The sequence below is a fragment of the Lepidochelys kempii genome, chromosome 12 (assembly GCF_965140285.1).
Source record: "Lepidochelys kempii isolate rLepKem1 chromosome 12, rLepKem1.hap1, whole genome shotgun sequence".
Lineage (NCBI taxonomy): Eukaryota > Metazoa > Chordata > Testudines > Cheloniidae > Lepidochelys > Lepidochelys kempii.
Window position 1 is genome coordinate 10,322,916 of NC_136391.1, and position 22,552 is coordinate 10,345,467.

Genomic DNA, 22,552 nt, shown 5'->3' on the forward strand with positions numbered 1-22,552 from the left:
GGTCCTGATCCTGGTTCAGGGTCCTTAAGTGCTACTGCAGTAGCAAGACTGAAGAGATCATAGAGTTAGACTCTATGGCAGGGTAATACTTTTGTGACTTTTAAGGAGTCTTGTTCAGAGTGTTTTTTCACCCTATTTTCAGACTAGCCAGTGTCTGATATATTTGTGGGGTGATTGGCAGATTAGCAAACTACTTTGTCCTAATCAAGAAAAGGAAATAGTACCATGTGACCATGGTGACCAAAGTAGGACAGTTTTGAAGGATGACTCCTCTCAGGCACTCCAGTGCCACCCAGTCATCATAGTGGTGCTAAGGCCTGGAGAGATTTAATTTTTGTTTAACATACTAGATGTGCTACATAACACCCAGCTGTAAACTGCATCCTAACAGTCTATTCTGCCCCTGCATCCTAACTCCACTTTCCAAAATGGAGGGTCTCTTCAGTCACACCTAAGTCCTTGCACAACGACAGCCACTGCTCCACACAGTCACAGAGTGAAATGCACATTTTCTGAGCACACCCTATGTATTACCGACCATGGAATGGCTTCAAACTTCACTGCACGCAAGCTTAGCATTCTTGCCAAGTCTCTCATCACTTAACTCCAATTCACTCCCCCATCATTTGTATGGGCATCGCAGCGATTTCACTTCTAAAATTATAAGTCAAGCTGGTTCTGTTTCAAAACTTCTCTTTGGCTTAAAATAAAAATATGGATCAGACTTGCAGTGGGAAACAAATCCAGTTATACAAACAGCAGTGGAGGTGCATTTTCCTCCCTGTAGCACAAATTTGTACCTGGAGCACATCACTTGTTTCACATCCTCAGCTGAAGCCACATTCACATATAAATACTGACATTAAAATATTTATCATTCCACACATCCAGCATTTCAACCTGAAGTCTCCTACCTTCCCCATCTGAACAGCAGGAAAACTGATGCTTACAGTGTCTGTTCTGCACAATATTTTGTCATTTGTTTCATCTCCTCCTCCAAATAGGAATGCTTTGAATAAAGAAAACAATGGGAGCCAGGCATGACAGCTCTAGAAAGTTGCTGACACTGCAGCCTCTCCTGTTGTCCCGGTACCTGCAACCAACAAACAATTTCTTACTTGAAAAGCCACCACATGCATGGACACTTGAGTACAGGACCACCACACACTACTGTGTTCAGGGTATTTTAGGTAACCTTGCTATTTCAAACAGGCAGCCTCCATGCATGGACCCTACTCTAAGAGAGGTCCACTCTCCTGGGGCTAGGCTGAATGAGAGTAGGAGCGAAGGGGTATGGAAGGAATCCTTTACCTACCCAATAGTTTGCAGAGTAAATGACTGGGGGAGCTGCATGCCAACAAATCCTCCAGTCCTGCTCCTCCTTTAGACCACTTTAGTCCCCCAAACCTTGCCGTTCAGGGACTAGCATGGAAGCCCAGCCCTCAGTGGGTGCATAACCACAACTCTGTCTCCACAAAATACTGCCCACCACTGCCTTGTACAGCAGAACCACATGGGTTCTACTGCCTGTGGGGCCTTCTGCTGCCATACGGTGGGTGGCAGGATATGTCCCCAGGCCTGCTCTTCCAATAGGCACTGGATCTGGGACCCAGCTACTTTCTTGTTGAGATGTCAAACTGGGGAGGGCTTGAGCTGGAAAAACTTCACACCTGGGTTTGCCCACAAATCTCCACATGGTGTTTTGGCTCCAGGTTCTACTTTATCCAGATCTTTGAAGTCCAGGGGTGGGGTCTGAATCAAGTCCAGACTGGGCAGGAGAGAGGAAAAGGGGCAATTGCCCCAAAGCCCAGAATATATGGACATTTCTTCTGAAATCGGCAAAAGGGAAAACTACTTAACACTTGGGTTGTCATTTGGCATTATTGTCAAGACTCCATTTCAAGGAAAAGTGGACACTTCTCATCTACTAGAAGTAAGGCCAATCTCTCTTCACTGACCCCTGGGAGGGGCTGGTATATCTAATGTAACATTCTAAATTAAGTGCACATGCCCTCCAAAATTAAACTGTTTCTCCTTGGCTGTACACTGGGGAAGATGGTACTCTAGGGTCTCTCATCCAGAAGGGTTTAATCTGCCATGATTGGGGATAAAAAACTCAAAAACGAAAGCTCAGACTGTGCAAAACCAACGAGCTGATCTGTGATGGGTTGGTACTGGCTCAATGGGCCATAACTAGTTCTACATTTGGCCTATGTCTAGAATGACATCACTTCAGAGAGCTTCTTACTTAAACATCTGTTCCTGTGGTTTCTTACATTAGTAAGACAGTGGTGAAGAATAAGCTTTGGATAGAGGAGAAATCAATGCAGCTATCCTAAGAAGGCTACTAAACAGACTGTTCTGAACAAAATCAGTGAGAGAAATGAACCAAATAAATATTCCTCAGACCCCTGTCTCTTTCTCCAATGACCAGAACCTAGTTTCTGGGGAAAAAGCTTCCCACTGAATTGGGTGTTTTGATTGGTAATGTTTGAAGAGGGAATAGGCTCTCCACAGGCTCACAATGTCATGCTACTTAAAGATATTGAAATGGAAGGCAGGGTTATATCTGCTTTCAGAAGCCATTTTTATCCAAGTTGTAGAACATGGATGCTACTTGATTTAACCCCCCGCCACCACTTTCAAAAGAACCACAAGAAGAAAAGGTCAGAAATACAGGGGCAATGTCTTGTAATTTGTCCCTGTGGAGTCTGTCAGCGTAAAGGGAAAAGAATTAATTTCAGACTACATAGTCCCTTTCCTCCAAAGCTCTCTGGCTTCTTTACCAACATAAGCCTCGCAGGCCCCTTCCAAGACTGATAGCAACTCAGGTTTCAGAAGGGTGCAGTGAGGCAAGGAGACCTTAAGCTATAAGGAGACGACTTTTGGAAGCACCTTTTGAAAGTCAGTGGAACTTGTACTCCTAAAATCCCAGAGCTATTTTTGCAATTCTTCTCCTAAATTTGATGGTGCCTCAATTTGAGTGTCCAACATGTATGTGTATTAAGCTGGGCATCCAAAATGAGTGGACACTTCTAAAAATTTAGACCTAGCTGCTCCCCCCACCCCCTTCTAAAGTGATTTGGCAATTTAATAGCAGAGCTTGCAATGGAACATGGGAGTCCTTACCGCTTGCTCTCAGGAGGAGGAAAGAGCCAAGCAATGCACTACACTACAGTAGACGCTAATAATGTGTGAAGATTTGGATTCTTTAAGATAACCTCCAGTGCTAAGCCTTGTTTTACTAAATACCCTGCTGTGAGCTTTCCAAACAAAGTCCCACATTATAAAAGTAAATAGAACTATGTAATCTCAATTTCCCTCTGAAAGTTAAACTAAAAACGGAAGCTAGGTCATAAATTGAAAAGCAAGGTATCATAGAATATCAGGGTTGGAAGGGACCTCAGGAGGTCATCTAGTCCAACCCCCTGCTGAAAGCAGGACCAATCCTAAATTTTTGCCCCAGATCCCTAAATGGCCCCCTCAGGGATTGAACTCAACCCTGGGTTTAGCAGGCCAATGCTCACACTACTCATCCCCCCCCCCCCCCCAATATTTAACTTGAAATTATGTATGGAGAGAAATACTATAAAACAAGCAACATGAAATATTATTCAACTAGGCACTGATCTCAGTTGCTTGATTTAGTCAAGCAGAAATATCACCTCTCCAATTTAGAATGTGGCTCTTAAGATGCATCTGTTAATTGCGATTCAGCATTGAGACTAATCTCTTTGAGCAATTTTGCACCTTTACTTTTAATAAAGGTACTCACCACATAGCAAGGAATCTGATGTCAGCCCAGGGCATGTAAATACTTATAAAAGGATTATTTCAGTAGAGCTGGTGCCAATTCACTGGAGCAAAATGTTTTACCAAATCTGTTAGAGATTTGAATAAACATTTACCAAAACACAGGTAGGTTTCCATTGGGAGTCTGACCATGTTCCATGGCATACAGCTCTGCAGGAACTGGGGGTCTCAGGGATGTTGGTGGTTAGAGACAACTTCTGCATATCTAAATTCTAATTAGATGAATTATCAATTTTCCTTTCTGTCCCTAACTTGATGTGGCATTGCTGTTAAGTCATGTTCCATTTCAGATGAAGATGGTTGCATTTAGTGGTGGATGAAGCGATTTGAATACCTGAGGTCAAAACACTACAGTAACTATTAGGACTTCTTCTATAGGTCTCCAAGACATTTGAAAGCTTCATGGGACTTCCTGAGAATACGGGCTACCTTTGACTAGGATGTTTGCAAGATTTTCTGTGAATTGCAGTATAGCCAATTGCTCAGATGGATGGTGTACCAGTACTACTGAAAGAGTAGGAATTCTTGACCAACCCTTTGAAATAAGGATAATCTTTAAATGTAGCTAGTGGGTGGTTAAATCACAGATGCATATACAAGGACCTGAAAGGTCTCAGTGCAATATCCCAAGTCTGAAACAATGCACTGCTGCTGGAATTTAGGACAGGGCTGAGGGGCCCCCTGCAGCTTAATCCAAGTACATTCTGAAGAGTTACTTTTACCCCTCCTCAAGCTCCTATGACCTTGACCCAAGGAATATTGGGGAAATAGCTTTGATTGCAAGGGAAAGTGATAAAAGGAAGGTAACTGGGATTGGGAAAAAAAATCTGAATTCCACAGCTACCTAAAATTCAGAAGCAGCCACCCCTTAATGACAAATCATTGGTTCCTCTTCAAGCAGCGTCTCTGGCAGGGTTGCATGTTATCTTGGGTGCATAACTAGAGGGAAAGAGTAGAAGTAATTCCCCTCATTGTCTCTCTCCTATTGCGTTTTACTTTTCCACATCCTCTGCCCTCACTTCTCGTTGTCCCTGCCCATCCCATCCCAACCTGCAGTTCATTCAGCGCCCCTTGCCATGCAGGAAATGGAGCCCTGTAAAGTGTAAGGGAAGTATCACATTTAGAAAGTGAATTTGTTCCATGACAGTTTGGAGACCTTAAAAGGAAAGGATTATAAAAATATTCTTCAGGCAGTCTATTCTGTTGTCACAAGAGGGAACTGTACTACCGCACAGTACATCTTTGTTTCAGAGTGGGTTTGACTAGTCACGGTGTTGCCTTCTGTTACCAGAAATAGAAAAAAATAAATACACAAGTGAAGGTTCAACAGAGGGGCATGTCTTCAGCACAGAAAAAGGGCTCATCTCTAATGAGGTAAGGACAATTTGGTGCTGCTAGGTGGCATTGCAACAACAGTAGGGTTACCAAGTTTGGTTGGACACCTTTAATTAAAGAAAAAAAAACAAGGAGCATAAGCTTTCGAGGGCTAAAACCCACTTCCTAGAGATTCCAGGGCATTCCCAGAGGATTTCTTTCCTGCAACAGCTGTTAGAGAGAATGCCTGAGCAAGTGCTGTTTAAGAAAGCTACGGAGAAGCTCCCCCTGCATTGCTGGTTCAGGGTAAGCTATCTCTTGATCCAAGCGTTCAGCTCCCTGCTCAGCCCCACCAGCTCAGACAACCCCCACACACTGATGCCTGGGCTGATTAGTCATCTTCTCCCACAGCTCAGATCCACTCACTCAATGGACATCTCTGGACTCAGGACACACCCAAACAATCATCCAGGTTCAGAGTCATCCCCTCTTCTACCAGGCACCCACCACTCTCAGGCTCAGAACTCTGCTCCATTTCTCCAGAACAGGGGACAGGATTACAGGTGCCCTTATACTGCCTGGGACTACCTCCACTGAAGCCTGTATATTCCCACCTCTGGCTTTCTGGGCTGCAGGGTAGAAACCCGCCGCCCACTAGTTGTACTGCAGCCTCTAAGGACAAAAGCTAGCCCAGCCCCTCCCCCAGCAGTTCCCAGTGGTTGTCTGCCCTGCATTACAGCTGGTATAGGGAAAGGTTTAGCCACAGTAACTAATAACCAGCTATAGATCTTGATATTTTTGCAGTACAGGCTCTTCTCTAGAAGAGCCAGGTGTGAGTGAGCACATTCCCTTCCCACAGGCTAAGTCTAAGGCATTGCTGGTGTAACACACTAACCTCTCCCCTACTGTAGTCTAGATTTCCAGTAAGATTTCCAACAGGGATACTTGCTCAGACAGCAACACCTTTCTTACTGGAGGGCAAGATCACAGAAGTCTGACTGCACCCACTGCAGATTAGATTTCAAATGACATATGGTCTTCACTTCCTGCTCCTAAGGGGAGTTTGAGTCAGACCTTCAGAATCCCAAACTGCCTCCAAAAGAAACATGTCCCAGAGAGGCTCTCTTTCTGTGCAAGCCCAGATAAGTGATGCAAGACCTGCACCCTTGGACAGTACAGTACTTGTAGCATTGCTAGTAATTTCACTGAAAGAATGTTTGAACATGCTGTACCTAGATAATTACGTAACAAAACATGTCTATGGGGGAAGCTACATACCAACTGCAGGTGGCTACCACATTGTCCTTTGGAAGAGCATATGGGCTCTTATTCTCTCTGGTAGGTGGGAGACAACAGTCAAAGCAAAATAAGGACTGAGACAGTAGACATTTATAATGAATTAAATATGGTAATTCCTTAATCCATGCTTTTCTATTGTGCAGCTCCCATAAACCAGAGTAATGTGCAACACAAAATTGATTACCAGCAGGAGAGTGGGGTGGGAGGAGGTATTGTTTCATGGTCTCTGTGTATATAATGTCTTCTGCAGTTTCCACAGTATGCATCTGATGAAATGAGCTGTAGCTCATGAAAGCTTATGCTCAAATAAATTGGTTAGTCTCTAAGGTGCCACAAGTACTCCTTTTCTTTTTACAAAATTAATTGTTGTAAATGTATGAAGCTAATTAATTAGCCCAGTGAATCCTCCCATGCAGGAGGGGGCAAGAACAAGGCCATTGATATGGCTTAGATGATCTTCTGTAGCCCCTGCATGGATTATTTTGAATCTCAGAAAAGTGATCATAACAAGGATTTAGAGTACTAAGGTGCAGTAGACATAGTTCCACATCGACGTACAAGCTGTGCGCTCCTCAGTTGTGTTTCTGAGTTCTGGGAGTGGGGCACTTGTTAAACAGAAGAATGCAGTTTATGCCTCTGATCACAGTTGTATGTGTCCTAAATGAAGATTCAGATAAACTTTGAGTCATTTATTCACTGGGAGGAAAATGACTACTTGCAGAACCCCCATTTTCCAAACTACCTGACAGTTAAGACTTAAGACTGTTTTAAGGTGTCTTGGGGCTGAAAGGGTTAAATATCCTCTTGAGAAATTTCATTCATATCACATGCCCCCTCACAAAGTGCCTGCAGTTAAAAGCAAGAGGCCTGCTGTTCTAGAGCTAGGAGATTTGATGTAGTTTATGAAGATTTTCACATCAGAGCCAGCTTGGTCATCTTGGCTGTTAACTACAGCCAACAGTTGTAAAAACTGTGCACTGTTCACAGTTCTCTATGAAGCATCTCAGGCGTCGTGATCTGGGATGCTGTATGTGAGACCTCAATGGCCCTGTTTTCCATAGGGAGGTGCTTGGTGCTTCTGAAACATGGGCCTCTACGAGCTGGGCAATGAAGGATTTACATGGTGCAGGTCATGCATGGGCTCTCCATGGCTGGGTGAATTTCACAGGTGTCCAAAATGGAATTATCTAAATGTTTGATATCCTTAAGGGAAGCATCCCTTGATCTGTTTTTGATGAAACCCTATAAACTCTCTCCCAATTTCACACAAAAAAGCGAAAGCCCAAAACTGGGTCTTGAGAGATTCTGGATTCAGATTTTGAAAGGTATGCAGGCGACTCTGTGCTCAGCATTGGCCTGCCTAGTTAATTTAGGAGCCTACATCTCATTTTCAAAAGGGAGTTAAGCACTTAGAAGCCTAAATCACTTTTGAAAAAAAATCAGAGCTTTATTCTTCCCATGCTTCAGGTTCCCATACTTGCTGAACAGTTTCTGGCCTGAAGGGTATTATCTCGCTGACCGTACACCTTGGGGATGTGCTTACAGAATGGCTAAGCAAGCCTAAAATGCCAAAGCACCAATACATGGCTTCCCAAACGGTCACACCTTGACAGGACAGGAGTTAGCTACCTGTAGTGGGGCAGAAAGAAGAGGGGTCACTAGTGGTTCAGGTTTGGAGACACATTCTCTGGGGTTTTATTGCCAGGGTGCAGAATTTCATTTCCTCCATGTACTTTTCCAAGGAATTAACTTTCTTATTGAGAGAGAGAGAGAGATATAGATAGATAGAGAGAGAGAGAGAGATATAGATAGATAGAGAGAGAGAGAGAGATATAGATAGATAGAGAGAGAGAGAGAGATATAGATAGATAGAGAGAGAGAGAGAGATATAGATAGATAGAGAGAGAGAGAGAGATATAGATAGAGAGAGAGAGACATCCACACAGGGTAGCTCTTGCATTTCTACAGTACCAGCTGGGAGCTAACATGTAGCTTAGCCCAAACAGACTCAACATATTAGTAGGCTGCACAATGGGGTGTCCTGGTCAGTAACAGATCCTGTAGAGAGGTTAGGCCTAAACTGGTGCTGTCCCACCTTGTAAGATCCCAGCTGGTAATGGGGAAACATAAGAGCTATCTCGTGGGGATTGGACTCCCCCCCCATATTAGACTTAATTGCTTGGAAAACTGCATAAAGAAAATTAAGTAGGTAACACCTCTGTCTGGGAATGAACTCCTGAAACTCCAGGCCATTGGCTTGGAGGTGTCACATAGGGACACCATGAGGACTAGGTGTAGACAGGGAGTGCTTCAAGGTCCCCTTCAGAACATGCCAAGACCTGTACACCTTATCAAGCATCTTTACAATGTGTTTTTAAAAAAAAAAAACCACACACACAAGCTGCCTTCAAACCATGCAGAATCCTTAAGCTTTGACTCACTTAGTAGCCATATGCAGTGGTGAGCTGCCTCTGGCTCTTAGGGGTGGGGTGGGCACCCACTACAGTGGCCCTCAAGACCCTCCTTCCCGGTTCTGGGGGCAGTCAGGGGACAGGGGTGGATGGGGCAGGAGTGGGCCACGACCCCCTCGTGGGGTGAGAAGGGAACTGGTTGTTAAGATTTTGGCAGCTCATCACTAGCTGTATGGGGTCCATTTACAACCTCCCCTCCCCCCTTGATACCAATGAGATTTCAGGGTATAGATGAACTAGGAGGACACTTGCCATGCTGCTCTAGCTGGAGTCTCCCCTCCCTCTTTCAGAAGGGCTTGTGATCTGTGCTTGGAGGTTCCATGCAGGGCCGGCTCCAGGTACCAGCAAAGCAAGCACATGCGTGGGGCAGCACATGTCCACAGGCGGCCTTCCAGCCCCTTCCCCCCTGCCCTTCTCTCGGGGCAGTTGTGCTCTCGGAGCTGTGCCACTTAAATGGGGCGAGGGTGCTGTGCCCCGGGCCACAGCAGGAAGGGGAAGCCCCAGCCCCAGGATGCTGAGCTGCCAGGGCCCAGCCGCTACCTGGGGAGGAGAGGGCAAGTCCTGCCAGGGAGCCGGGGCTGCGCTGCCTTGTACCACCCCTTATCTCGGGGCTTCTCTGTGCAGAGGTGGGCAAACTACAGCCTGCGGGCCACATCCTGAGCTCCCAGCCGGGGAGGCTAGCCCCCAGCCTCTCCCCTGCTGTAAGCCCTCCCCTGCGGCCTCAGTGTGCCGTGCCACCAGCACTCTGGCCTGCCGCTCTTGCCAGGCAGCGTGGTGGGCTCTGGCATGGTAAGGGGGCAGGGGGGGCAGTTAGGGGATGGGGGGCCTGTCAGGGGCAGGGGTGTGGATAGGGGTTGGGGCAGTCATGGGGGAGATAGGGGATGGGGGCCAGGCTGTTTGGGGAGGCACAGCCTTCCCTACCTGGCCCCTCTATATAGTTTTGGAACCCTGATGTGGCCCTTGGGCCAAAAAGTTTGCCCACCCCTGCAGTAAATATTACCCATCCTTAATGATTAAATTTGGGAACACCCTAAAATATGCAGTTTGATAAGATGCAGTCACATGAGACTCCTATTGGAGCTCATCCACAATAAATAATATTGTTTTCAAAAAAAGTCATAATCTATTGCCACCCAGACTTCCTGTGACCTTGGGTGAGTCAGTCAGTCTGTTCTCCAACAATGGGTCTGTTCTACCTACCCTCCAGGGGTGTGGTGAGCACAGATTAGAATCTGAGCACTCAATTGTTATGGTGATGGAGGGGCCAGATAAATACATAAAATAGATGCATGTAAAAGTGTCATTTAAAAAAAAAAGTAAGTTCTCAAGAGTTGCCCTACAGGGATAAAATAGCATATTGGCCAGAAAGCTGGCTAATGTCGTTCAATTTCTCTAGCTAGAACAGGCCACTACAAGTGTAGTGCTGCGATTCCAGGACTGGTGCAGGGAGCTGTATTCACCTACTGCATTGAAAAGGCTTACGTTTCAACTAAAGTTGAGGATACTGAAACTAGAGCTAAGAGCTAAAGACGGTTGTGACAGCTGGGCCTACAAAATGTACCCCCTACTGTAAGCTCAAATGTAAAAAGGGAGAAAGTTCATAAGAGGTTACAATAACCTATAATTTTTAGCTACTTGGAAATTAACTGTGAAAAACCAATTATAAACAAGTGTAAAACAAGCAGACAAAGAAGCTGGATTAGTCCAAACAAAAATGACTTGTTGATATAATTCAAGGACTGTTGAAATCATGCTTTGTAAAAAACAGAAGCTGTGGAACCAGACGCTAACAGACCAAAACTGGAGCGACAAATATTAGACCTAATTGGTGGACAAAATGAAAGGGATTAACAAGATCATCCACTTTTCAGGGGTCTTAGAGAGAGACTGGGAGAGGGGGGAGAACCCACACTTCAGTTCTCTTCCTTCTATCCCACCCTGCATCCCAGTTCATTTTCATCTCATTTTCTTCCCCCCAGCTCATCCCTCAATCTGCCAGCACTGCAACTCATCTAAAGAACTTTCTTCCTAAGAGGAAGGCCAGCTGGCTCACTCTCCTGGTTTTTCCATCAGATCCTGAAGTAAATCATCCTGCATTCATCCACACCTGCTTGGTCTATGGAGAAAGGGTCCAACCAGAGGATGGTCCTGACCAGAACACAATTAACCTGGCTCCAAGCAGCAGGTGTCATGGTCAAGTTGCATCCACTTGGAACTAGTCTGCAGTCCAGATGTTCCCAAAACATCAACAAAAGCCATATTTTTACCATCTTTTCTATCCCATCTCCTCCACCTTGTGTCTAGCTGTTTGTTAAGAACAGAATAAGTGAATACCTTTCATGACAGAGTAAAATTAAGCTTCTCTTTCATCAAAGAAAGGCTGCTCTGAAAATAAGAGACTGATATTTTGACTCTAAAAAACCTTTGATAAGGTCTGACCAAGTTTGTTTTTAAAATCAGTGTCAAGATAAATACTATTTCCTGATCTTGTATTTAATCAAGAACTATTTAACAGGGACGAAGTGGTTCCTCCTTCCCCCCCACCCACCCAGGTAAAGCCACATGGTGCTGATAAATGGTGGATAAATAGCCCTGAGGAATGACCTCTCTGCAAAGAGCAGGAGCAACAGCCAAGTGATTGCCACTAATAACCTCACTTCTATAGCCCTGCCATTCATTGCACCTCAGGTCTGACCTGGAGGAAGCAACTCAGGACACAAGCTGCTAACTCCATGTCCAGTCAGTTCTTGGTCCTGGGTACCTAATGGTACACCTGTGTTGGTGACTTTTAAATGTGAACATGTTAGAAACCAGTCTCCGGCAGCTTTTGGAGAAATGGCTTTCAGCTGCCATAGGTCTGGGCTGGATTAGTACTGGTGAATGGTTGAGTTGTGTATTATCCTCATAAGAGCCCTAACAGTTCCCTCTGGAACAACAATTTAAGGAGAGTTGGGAAAACTTGATTTGCACAAAAAATCTGACACACTTCTCCCCCCAGAAGCAAGTTCTGATCCTTTGGCTTCCTCCACCCATTATCCAGCAGGTGGACAGAAGGTCCTGTTCTTAGACCAGCTGTTTGTTAAAACCAATACAGGCCATAATTAATGCAAACAAAACTCATCTCCCAGATAAGCCTGTGCCTGCTTACTCCTACTTTAATGCTTAATGAGCTAGCTTGGCTTGCAGTCCAGTTTCCTATAAGGCAAAACAGCAAAGGTCTTTTATAGTCAGTAGAATTCCTGGGGGGGGGAGGGGGTTAAAAGCTCTCATAAAAAGGGAAAGCACAGAGTGGGGATTATAGCAAGTGATCCAGATAGCCAGGTTCTCATCACAGCCCAGCTATCTGTGTGCGTGGATTATTTAATGGGAACTAGTAGTATTCATTCAAGAGCCAGGGATTGTGGTAAGCCAAGTTTGAAGGCTAGAAGCCCAAGTCCCCTAGGCTACAGCTGAGAGAGAGATAAGTGATCAGAACATCCTGGGAAACTGAGCCTTTTCAGTTTTCCTCCATACATCTATTTAGACAACCCTTGAATTTGTAGAATTAAGACCTGGTGTGAGGTTAACATACCAAACAAACCACATTCCCTTGAGAGCCAGTAAATAGAGAACATGCAGTCTAGCTTGCACACAGAAGGGATAGCCGCACTCCAGGAGGGGAAAACAATGTAGGGCAAACAGTCCATTCATGGATTTAAATTTGGGCATTATGTTAATTTCAGCCATGTGAAAGTTCAACAGATAGCCTGACATGAACACCATTAGCATGAAGCACAGAGTAGTTTTGAAAGGCAATTAAAAAAAAAAGCTAGAAGCCTCTCCATTTAGGGCCTCAGAACATCCAGCAAAATGTGGATTGTAAAATTTAAGTCCATCCTTTATTCTCACTTCTACCAAATAATGGGACACTCCCTGTTCACTGAGTCAGTCTTTGGAAGCTGCAATGTGCTTGTGAAATAGGAGGACCACTAAGACTATGAACAATAAAAACCCACACACCCCAATACACTTTATCTGCCTTCCTTGGAAAAATAATGTTCTCCATAAGAAAATATCCTCTTCCCTTTGTCTTCTCTCCCATCTTTACCAAAATCCAATTGTGTTCTTAATTGTTACCAAACTTCAATCTCAAGACAACTTCATATCATTTGAAAATAAGATGTATAATGTAGTTTTGCAAAGGCACTTCATCTCCCACTCCTAGGTAGGGGGAAACTACTTCCTAAAAACACTGAGAAATAGTTTTACATATGAAAAATGTTTTGGCATTAATTCTTTGACCTAGGGTGATATTATTCATATACTGTAGCACATGGGAGCCCTAGTTGGAGACCAGGACTCTATTGTGCTAGGCACTGCACAAACAGAACAAAAAGATGATCTGGATAGTGATTTCAGTGGCTTCTCACCTTGTTTAACTGTATCCAATGGAAAGGAGCAAGCTGCAGCATAAGGTCAGTTTGTCTATCAATTTAGGGCCAATTTTGCATCCCTTAATCAAACCAGTAATCCCCTTAATGTCTGGGTATTTCCATAGTCCTTCTCCCCATGGTGTTTCATGCTCACATGAAAGGCTGCAGGATTAGGTCTTTAATTTCTTGACAACCCACATGCCTTTTGTTGGCAAAGGTTGTGCTAAAGAGGCAAAGACAATCTAATGGGAAAAGGAGCCTGGGAACAAGTAGGCTCTAAATTATTTTAATCTGCAGGTCTTTGATGAACCAAATGTGTTCTGGATGTGACCTGGTCAGAGACTTAGGCCACTTGCCAAGAGATAAGATTTGGATTTTTCATTGGATACATTCCCGAATTTGTAAGAAACGTGGGTGTCAAAATTAGGCACTCTATGTTTATGGACTGTTTCTATTTATAGGGGCACAGGCTTATTTAACCTCCTTGGGACAGAAACCTTAATTTATAAAAGGCCATGCATGTGTAACTCTGCCCAGGTGGTACACCAATAGTTAGCCATCTCAGCCCATCCTCCATGAAATCACAATCAAGGGGAAAAAAACCACTCAAAGTTGTGGCTAGGTGACATTTCAGGAACATCTAAGGCAGCCTCTACAGTACAGAGATTATACCAGCATAGCTAGCCCAGCGTAACCCCCTTAGTGTAGACACAGCCTATGCTGACAGAAGGGGGAGGGGGGGTTTTCCAATGTTGTAGGAACACCACAACCCCAAAAGTAGTAAAGCTTGGTCTACACTTAAAGGTTAGATTGACATAGTTACATTGGTCGGGGCAAGAAGAGGAGAGAAGAGAAAAAAAAAAAAAGGGAAACGTGCTTCTAGCAATGTAGAAATCTTTGACTGGAGAGGTATTGTTCCCACACACACACACACACACACACAGGAAACCCCTCTCCATCAGTGTAGGCTGCACCTACACTCCGGAATTATGCGGCATAGCTATGCAAGGATGGTCTCTATAGTGTATGCATACCCTTAGCTACATCAACAGAAGCACTCTTCCATCAGCATAGCTGATTCAGCTATGTCAGGGTGTGAAAACACACTCCCTGGCCTATGTTGACCCAACTTTTAGGTATACGCAAAACCTTAGAATGCTGAAGAGATGCTGCTTTGTGGAAAGCAGCATGTACGTGACCAGGATCATACATAAAAGAACGAGTAATAGATGGAGTTTGTGCCAAAACTCAGAGAGACACCAGATTCAACTGACAGACCTCTGTTCTATACCTCACTTGCAAAAAAGTACCCCCTTGAGTCAATGCCACTCAAGACGACAGGATTGTAAACTTGTCCTTCCACATCTCCCACCATGAAGTATTTTGAAGCCTGGCAAATATCAATATGTAGCAAGATCCAGTAGCAGTATGTTGAAGTGGAAGGGAAGAAAAAGGGGAAGGAAATAGGGACAGAACTCAGTAAGTGGCTCTTACCTTAAAGTGCTCAGTGCCCTCAGTGTAACTTGTCCTCCATGCGGCAGGACAGGGGAGCATATATTGAAGTGTATGGAGTTGGCATGAAGGGGCATAGCATACTTGCTATACTAACTCGATGTATGGTTTCTCTTGGAATTAAGATTTAACAGATCTATAAACAGACAAGTCTGAGGAGGCAAAGTCACTCCTACCTGCACTATGGCAATAAGAGAATTGTACTTTTTCCCCTTAAGCCAGTTTTCATTGATGCCTCTCTTGAGAGAGATACTCCCCCTCCCCCATAAAATGCCCTATGGCCTAGGGAAAGGTGCATGGGGCTGAGATCCAGGATAGGAGTGCAAGTCTCTTCACATCTCTGGGCATGTCAGATCCCTTGTTCAAGAGCAAAGCCACATGTCCTCCAACCTTAGAAAGCAGACAGACAAGTAGTCATCCCATTTCACAAATAAGCTGACTGAGAAGCTGCATAAGGTCACTTCTGGCACACCTGGGATCAGAATCCAAATCTCCAAAATGGCAGACTAAAAAGGCTCTTCCCCTGCCTAATATATGTAGTTCGTTATCCTGTCTAACCACTAAACCACACTTCCCTCCAGAGACAGGAAGAGAGCCCAGCAATCCTGGTCCCTAATATTCTCCTGCTATCTAGAAGATAGCTGTGTAACCCACTGGGAGATTTGTCCCCCATGCTGTTCACCTAGGTAAGGAGCTCTCCTTCACACCCAGACTCCTACTTCATGAGCTGAAGGTCCAGGGTTCTGTCCCTGCTCACAGGACATGAGGCATTGTCCCTATGGCTGCACATAAAAGATACATTTCCTCCGGTGTTCCTTATACAAGAGGTTTGATTTAACTCACACACCAAACCTTTGTAATATGTTTTATGGGCGGGGGGTGGAATTGTCAGCTTATAGAGGATACACAGCAAAATTCCAGGTGTTGCAGATTTTGGTCATTTGTCACAGACTATACATTTTAAGCTACACCGATAAGACTGCTAGCGGGATGCTAGTCTTAAGGCTTACCTGTGTCAGGAAATGGAAAACAGAGAGACCAGTGCTTCCAGGGGGCTCTACAACATCCATGTGGTTTAGGGAAAGACCTATGGAAGGAAGAAAGAAGATTGTAACCCCTTGGGGTTTAGCGAGCATGGCCCCTTTAAATCTTTTTCCTAGTGGGGAGGGGAAGCAGGGAGAGAAAGGAAGGAAAGTTGTGGGGTGTGGCTCTGGAGCCTGGGGAGAGAAGGGCTGCAGGCGGGAGGCCCTGGACCAAACCTGACGGAGAGAGAACCCGCCTGAAGCCTGGGAAGGACAGGGTGGCCGATCGGGGACACCCCAGGCCAGGAGGAGCACTGTGCCAGGGAGGAATCACCGAGGAGGACAGGCCGGAGCTGGATCCAGTATCCCTGCTGCCCAGGGCTGCATGGGGCTGTGAGTACTGGGGCTTGTGACTCTGCACTGGGAATAAGGAGGGAGGCAGCTAGCTAGCTAGCGGGGAGGTGGTCGTTCTGTGTGGCTTTGCAGAGAGCAGCAGAAGAGGGCACTGGAGGGGTTTGTTGGGGGAAGTTCACTGGCACTGAAGATTACCAGGGGCACCCAAGACTCACCACTTAACTGGAACTTTGCTCTGTGCAGCCCCATTGCTCAGTGTCTGCCCTTTCAGGCTGTGCTACCACTGGGCCTGTGGGACCTTGGCTTGGATGCAACCCTGTTCTACTGCTCCCCCTATACCTCCCCTTGATTTTTTCTCCTCTCATCCCTCTGTAAATAAATATCGCCCTCCGTTATACCCATTGTACTTTTCCTGTGGGTGTGTTGGTTCACTCTGGGGGATTTGGAACAGGTGCCCCTGGGGTGGAGGGAATTTTTCCTGCTGCATTCCTGTGCACACCATCTCTTGGCCAGAGCTGCCTGCAGAGCAGACTCCATCTTGGCCACGAGGGTGCTAAAGTTACACTAGAAAGGGGCAAAACTAATACAGTTTTCCAGGTTGAGTCACAACTGTTTGCTTTAGATGCATTTTATGTGCACAATTTAAGGCATCTGAATTTAGCAAAACAGACACTAAAAGCCAGTGTTTTGTGACCACTTCCCTACTCATCCCCAGCCCCCTACACAGTGGCTCCCCAGGAAAAGGGGGTGAGCAGGGGGGAGTGGGCAGGGATACAGCATGCTTACGGAAGGGACCAGAATGTGCGCAAGAGGCCTCTGGTTCAGAGAGCTCTGCTGGGGCCGCCAATACCGAAGGGGGAGCCCAGTGCTTGTGCACCAAAGATGCTACTTGAGATCAGAGCAGGGTTTGAGGACACTTAATAGCACTAGTGAAGATTCCATGCTAGTGTGTCACCAGGGAAGCTATGACAGTGGTCAGTGTTTCAGAAAATTGCTAGCATAGGCCAGACCAGAATCTTCCCAGGTTGACAAAGCTAAATTTCTAAGATAACAGCAGACAAACACCTACCATGCCCCTTGGACCTCTGCTGCATCAAAACAGCAAAAAAAGCTCAGTGCCCCCTTTTGTAGGTTACCTTTACGATTAAGTGTTCGGGGGAAGGGTGAGGGCACTTAACTTTGAATAAATCTAACTTTATTAGAAGACAACTGGCCATAGAAAGATTTCCCCATCTACTCTCTGTTAAGGCCTTCCAGGAAGCCCATCTTGCACTGCACCATTACAAAACCCATCAGGATGAGTAATGGTTTGTGTTTCCCCTGCTAAAATGGGCAGGCTGGATCTAGAAGCTTTGTCAGTGAAGGCTGTTTCATTCACACTCCAATGGAAGTCAGGTGCAGTCCTTTGTGGACGATCCCCACCGGGCAGATGGCAAGAGTGCTAAACAAACCATAAATTTCTACCCCAGTAAGTACACTGCATGTCTGAGCCCAGAGCTGCCTCACAGCTCCCTTTAAGGGCAGAGGAACACCTCCCACCCATAGGCCTTTTCCTCCAGCTTTCAATTCCTATCCCTGCCCCTTTCAATCTCATCCAAAAATACAGCAGCTACTATCATGTTCCCTGCCTGCTGCCCAGAGATATCAGCTCCTGCACGGACTTTCCCTTCTCTTTTCCTAGCATTTAAGCTTCTCCTCATTTAGAGCTCTCCACCCTCCCCAGTCCCACCTGTACTGTACTGCTCTGGTTCTCTACATTGCTGCCAGGGAAGCCTTTCCTCAAGTCGAAGAGCAGCCATTGACCAAGGCAGCATGGCTCCATTGGAGTGACACCACCAGAGAACTGGGACAGTGGGGCTGTACATGGGACTATTCTTTAGCAAGGGCCAATGCTTAATCCCTGGTGCGTACTGATAAGGGGGAAAAGGGGACTAATTTCTGCCATCAAACTAAGCCAGATCTGAATATAAAAGGACTATGGAGTCACTACATAATGGAGACATTTCCAATATGGTGTCACTGTTCCAATACAAGATCTCCAAAGCTTTCATTAGAGAAAGCATCTTAGTGCCACCTGGGCACACGTGTGATGGGCACTTTCTTACTACATATCTTTGACTGTTTTTAGCATGACTCTATAGCATTTAAATTTTAATTAAGCCTTATTCAGTCACCTGCAGAGATGAACCAGCCAGAAGAAATTGTAACTGAATATTAATTCTCTTTAAAATATATTTTTGTTCACTGTTAAAATTCAAGAAGATGCTACGAAAGCAACAAGCCATGTTTCCCTGAACACAAGTCACTGCAAAGCAATGCAGTTTGCAGTTCTTTAGTCCACAGTTCCACACATCCTTGTTCCTGTCACTTGTCTCACATTGCTCATTAAAAAAAAAAAAAAAAAAAAAAACACACACCACAACTTGGTTAGGCAACTGGCCAAGTCTTCCTGCAGAAGCAGCAGTGCTGTGTGCAGAACATCATCTGATAAACCAGATAACAGAGCTTCAATCCAGGAGTTCCGTTGCGATCAGTGGATACTCTTAATGGCTTAAAAAAAAAACACCACAACTTTGATCAGATTCTCTGAACTGAGAGATCAGAGCAACTGGCTAGAATGGTAATTATTTGCAGTGTCCAAAGGCCCCAGCTCATATCAGAGCCATTCTGTGTTAGGTGCTCTGCATACTCTAAGACAGTACCTGCCCCTGAGAGCTTACAGTCTAAATGACAAAGATAGGAGGGGAAGCAGAGGCACAAAAATAAAGTGCAAGAAACAGGATCCAGCCTCCTGATTCCAATCAGTGCTATACCTACAGGCCCAGATTAGCCAAAGTGCACTTGTACAGAGCATCCACTCCAGTTGTCTGGGTCCCTCCCCTTCAATACTGAGCAGTGTGGTGTCATAATGCCAAATTTGGCCCAGCCACTTCATCATAACAGAGGGGCAGCTGGGCCAAATCTGAGAGGTACAGGGCCCTGTGAATGCACAGCAAGCAAAGCTGGGTGGCCAGGAACAGGAGGAACCACCCTAGCCCACCAATGGAGCACTGAGCTTTGGGGAAGGGGTGCCGGTGAGTGGCCAGAAAGATGTAGGGGGGAGGGGCTGGGAACAAGTTGTTGGTGGGTTATGGGGGGAGTTGGGAGTGTTGGGGGCAAGTGGTGGGAATTGTGAGGGCTGTGGTGAGCATTCTTGGGATGCATATGGGGGCTGGAAGAGAGTTGTTAGGGTCTATGTGGGGTGGGAGTAGCATTCAGGGGTCTATGTGGGGAATGGGAAGAGAAGGGCATTTGGAGATAAGGGGGGACACTTTGCTATCCAATTCATGGAAGGTGGAGGGCCCCCCCCATTTCCCAAAATCCTTTAATCCAGGCCTGTCTATACACTACACCATATTGCCTTTTGGCACCATCAAAGCCTACGCCAAAGGAGCCTCAGGGGTTGCTATATCTTAGGTCAGGGAGTGTTCCTAACCCCACTCTTCCTCTCTGGGAGAGCAAAGGAAATAAGACCAACTTTGTCCTCTTCCCCCACCATCATGCCGGTGCTGTGCTTCGCTGGAAGGAGAAAAGAATTAGGGGTCTCATCTCTCTGGAGGTGCCTAGCCTATAGAAGCACATCAAGACTTAACTTTTGGTTTACACATAGGTAGGCCCCTACCACATTCACGGCAATGAAAAAAAAAAAAAAACACATCACAGACCACGAAATCTGGTCTTGTCTGTGCTTTTACCCTAGCCTAGGCAGATTTCACAGGGGAGACCAGCATTTCTCAAATGGGGGGGTCCTGACCCAAAAGAGTTAGGGGGGTTGCAGTATTGCCACCCTTACTTCTGTGCTGCCTTCAGAGCAGGCTGATCAGAGGGGGATGGCTGTGGCCTGGGTGCCCAGCTCTGAAGGCAGCTCCCCACCAGCACAGAGCTAAGGGTGGCGATACCATACCATGGCATCCTTACTTCTGCGCTGGTGTTGCCTTGGTCTTCAGAGCTGGGCTCCCGGCCAGCAGCCACCGCCGCTCTCCAGCTGCCCAGCTCTGAAGGCAGCACCACTGCCAGTAGCCGTGCTGCAACCCTCCCCTCCCCCCACAACTCCTTTTTGGGTCAGGACCCCTACAATTACAGCACCCTGACATTTCAGATTTAAATAGCTGAAATCGTGACATTTACCATTTTTAAAACCCTATTACTGTGAAATTGGCCAAAATGGACCGTGAATTTGGTAGGGCCCTACACCTAGGATCCCAGACTACTTAAGATTTTAATTAAACACTTTCAGCTTTCCTTCTTGACAGTGCAAGTATTATGGGCAAAATGGCTGCAGTCCTAGAATAGTTACTGGCTCTACACAACCCTGTTTCTCTGAGCTTTGATTTTCTCCAAGCCTGGTGATTGCATGGCTGAAGAGGGAACAGAGGGTCTCCTGTCGCAAGGGCAGCCCACAGCCACAAAGTCCTGCATCATGAACTCTTGCCCCCTATCTTAATACATAATTAAGAAGAAGGGTGGCTACAGTTGGGCTTGAGCTCAAACAGGCCCCTCACTTTCCCTCCTGAAATTCAGCACCAGCAAAGCCAGCTACCCTGCCCAGCAGCAGGCGTCACCGGCACACACACCTAAGCCGGCCAGCAACAGGCAGGAAGAAGAGGGTGAGACAGTAGAATTGCCACCTACTTTCCATTCTTCTCTCTCTGCAGAGGCACAATTCTCCTTTGACTTGGCAACATTTCTACCTCACACTTCAGGGGCAGGGAGTCTCTCCCTTGTGGTATGTTCTACACTGAGTTTTTCATGGAGTCACTAGGATTATTCTCCTTTTTCCACCAGGCCTCTTTTCTAGGGATGGGGTCTAACTATAAAGGGACTGAGATGGGGGACTTCATCCTAGTCTTCCTCCTTGTGACTGTCACCCCCCTGCACCGTTACCAATGTCACCTCACAAGAAGCCACAGAGCAGAATAGCAGGCCTGCTACAGGTCAGCACTGAGCTGTGTTGACAGAGCTATCCCCCTCTGTCTACACAGGGAAGAAAACACCACCGCTAGTCTGTGTCTGCTGACATGGGCTCACAGGGCTCCAGCTACTTCACCACAAGGGAGACTTCTGGGCTTAGGCTAGAGTCCAAGCTCTGGGACCCTCCCACCACACAGGGTCCTACAGTCTCAGCTCCCACCCCAGCACAGATGTTGACACAGCAACAAGACCCCGCAGCCCAAGTCGGCTGGCACAGGCTAGCTACGGGTTTTCCTTTGCCAGGTAGGCATACCCTCAGCTAACACAATGCACACTTGCCCAGGCCCTGTTTAAAGGCAATGCAAGCACAAATCGGTTGCTAATCAGTGGTTGGGGGGGAGGCACTCAATACCTTACAGGATCATCCCCTCCCTAAAGGAAAAGAAGGGCATATTGGGTACAGAAGAGCACAGCCTAAGGTAGGGGGCATTACATAAGGAATTTCACAGCTAAATTCCTAGCCTGAGAGCACCACCTGCTACTGCCTGCACCCAGGCTTAACCTGGAAGCTTACCTGGTAGCTGCACTGTGGCGTATGACTGCCTAGTCAAAGCCGGGGAGGGTTCTGTGGTGCTGGGTGGAGTAACACCCTGCAATCGTTTGGAATCACAGAAAAGGCCAGCTTCTCCCAGGCCCGGTCACAAATACAACAGGACCCTCCCCCTACCAGAGTAGGGGCTCCTTTAAAAAGGAAGACCCCACTTTACCTTTTAACTCTTCTCCTAGCAGACCTTTTCCCACTGCCTCTGCCTCCTTCCTTTTATAGCAGGCAGGGTGAGGGGCACAGTAATTACTTCTCTGCAGCTGGCCCAGCCCTGCTACTCTGCAAATCCCTGCAGCTGTGGGAAAACAAACTATACTCCAGCTACCCAGAGGGGGCGAGTTAACTCCTTCCCTGCCAGCCTCTGGTGAGAAGTTTTTTAGGTGACCTATTTTTGACTATTTTGTTAATTTTCCTATTACTGATATGATACTTTACTGGAATAATAAAATAAGCAACTATGCAGTGGCATGCTGTCTTTCTGTTAAGAGAAAGAGTTTTCAAATTACTCCATCTATAAAGGGATTCACACCAGCCTGTTAGTCCTCCTGAGAGAAGTTAAGAACCAGGGAAGGTGAACTACCTGGCAAAGGGGGAAAAGGACAATGAAGGGTTCAGGAAAACTCACGTTGTCGAAAGCAGGGACAAATCAACACCACAACGCTAACACTCTACACACAGCACTTTTTCCATCCTGTGTCAGGGAAGAATGATAAGCACACTTCATAACAAAGGCCTAGCCTAAGTAGCACACTTGCTTCTCTTGTGGATGCTTTCTTGCAAGTGTCTGTCTTTGCTATTAAT

The 22,552-nt window shown here is 46.1% G+C and overlaps 1 protein-coding gene across 7 annotated transcripts in view; it reads right to left on the reverse strand.

Annotated features, from left to right (window-relative positions):
• Positions 1-22,288, reverse strand: part of NECAB2 (N-terminal EF-hand calcium binding protein 2) — a 368,324-nt gene extending 346,036 nt beyond the window's left edge. The window contains exons 1-4 of one of the 7 annotated variants that reach the window (XM_073307523.1): positions 21,915-22,288; positions 18,615-18,747; positions 15,832-15,908; positions 951-1,093 (exon numbers count right to left, since the gene is read on the reverse strand). In XM_073307523.1, coding sequence (XP_073163624.1) covers positions 951-1,093; positions 15,832-15,891 — 203 coding nt within the window. In that variant the 5' untranslated portion in view covers positions 15,892-15,908; positions 18,615-18,747; positions 21,915-22,288. Of the gene's footprint in view, positions 1-914; positions 1,094-15,831; positions 15,909-18,614; positions 18,748-21,721 lie in introns of those variants that run through there. The other 6 variants (XM_073307521.1, XM_073307520.1, XM_073307524.1 and 3 more) reach the window with 6 other exon arrangements.
• Positions 22,289-22,552: the final 264 nt, after the last annotated feature.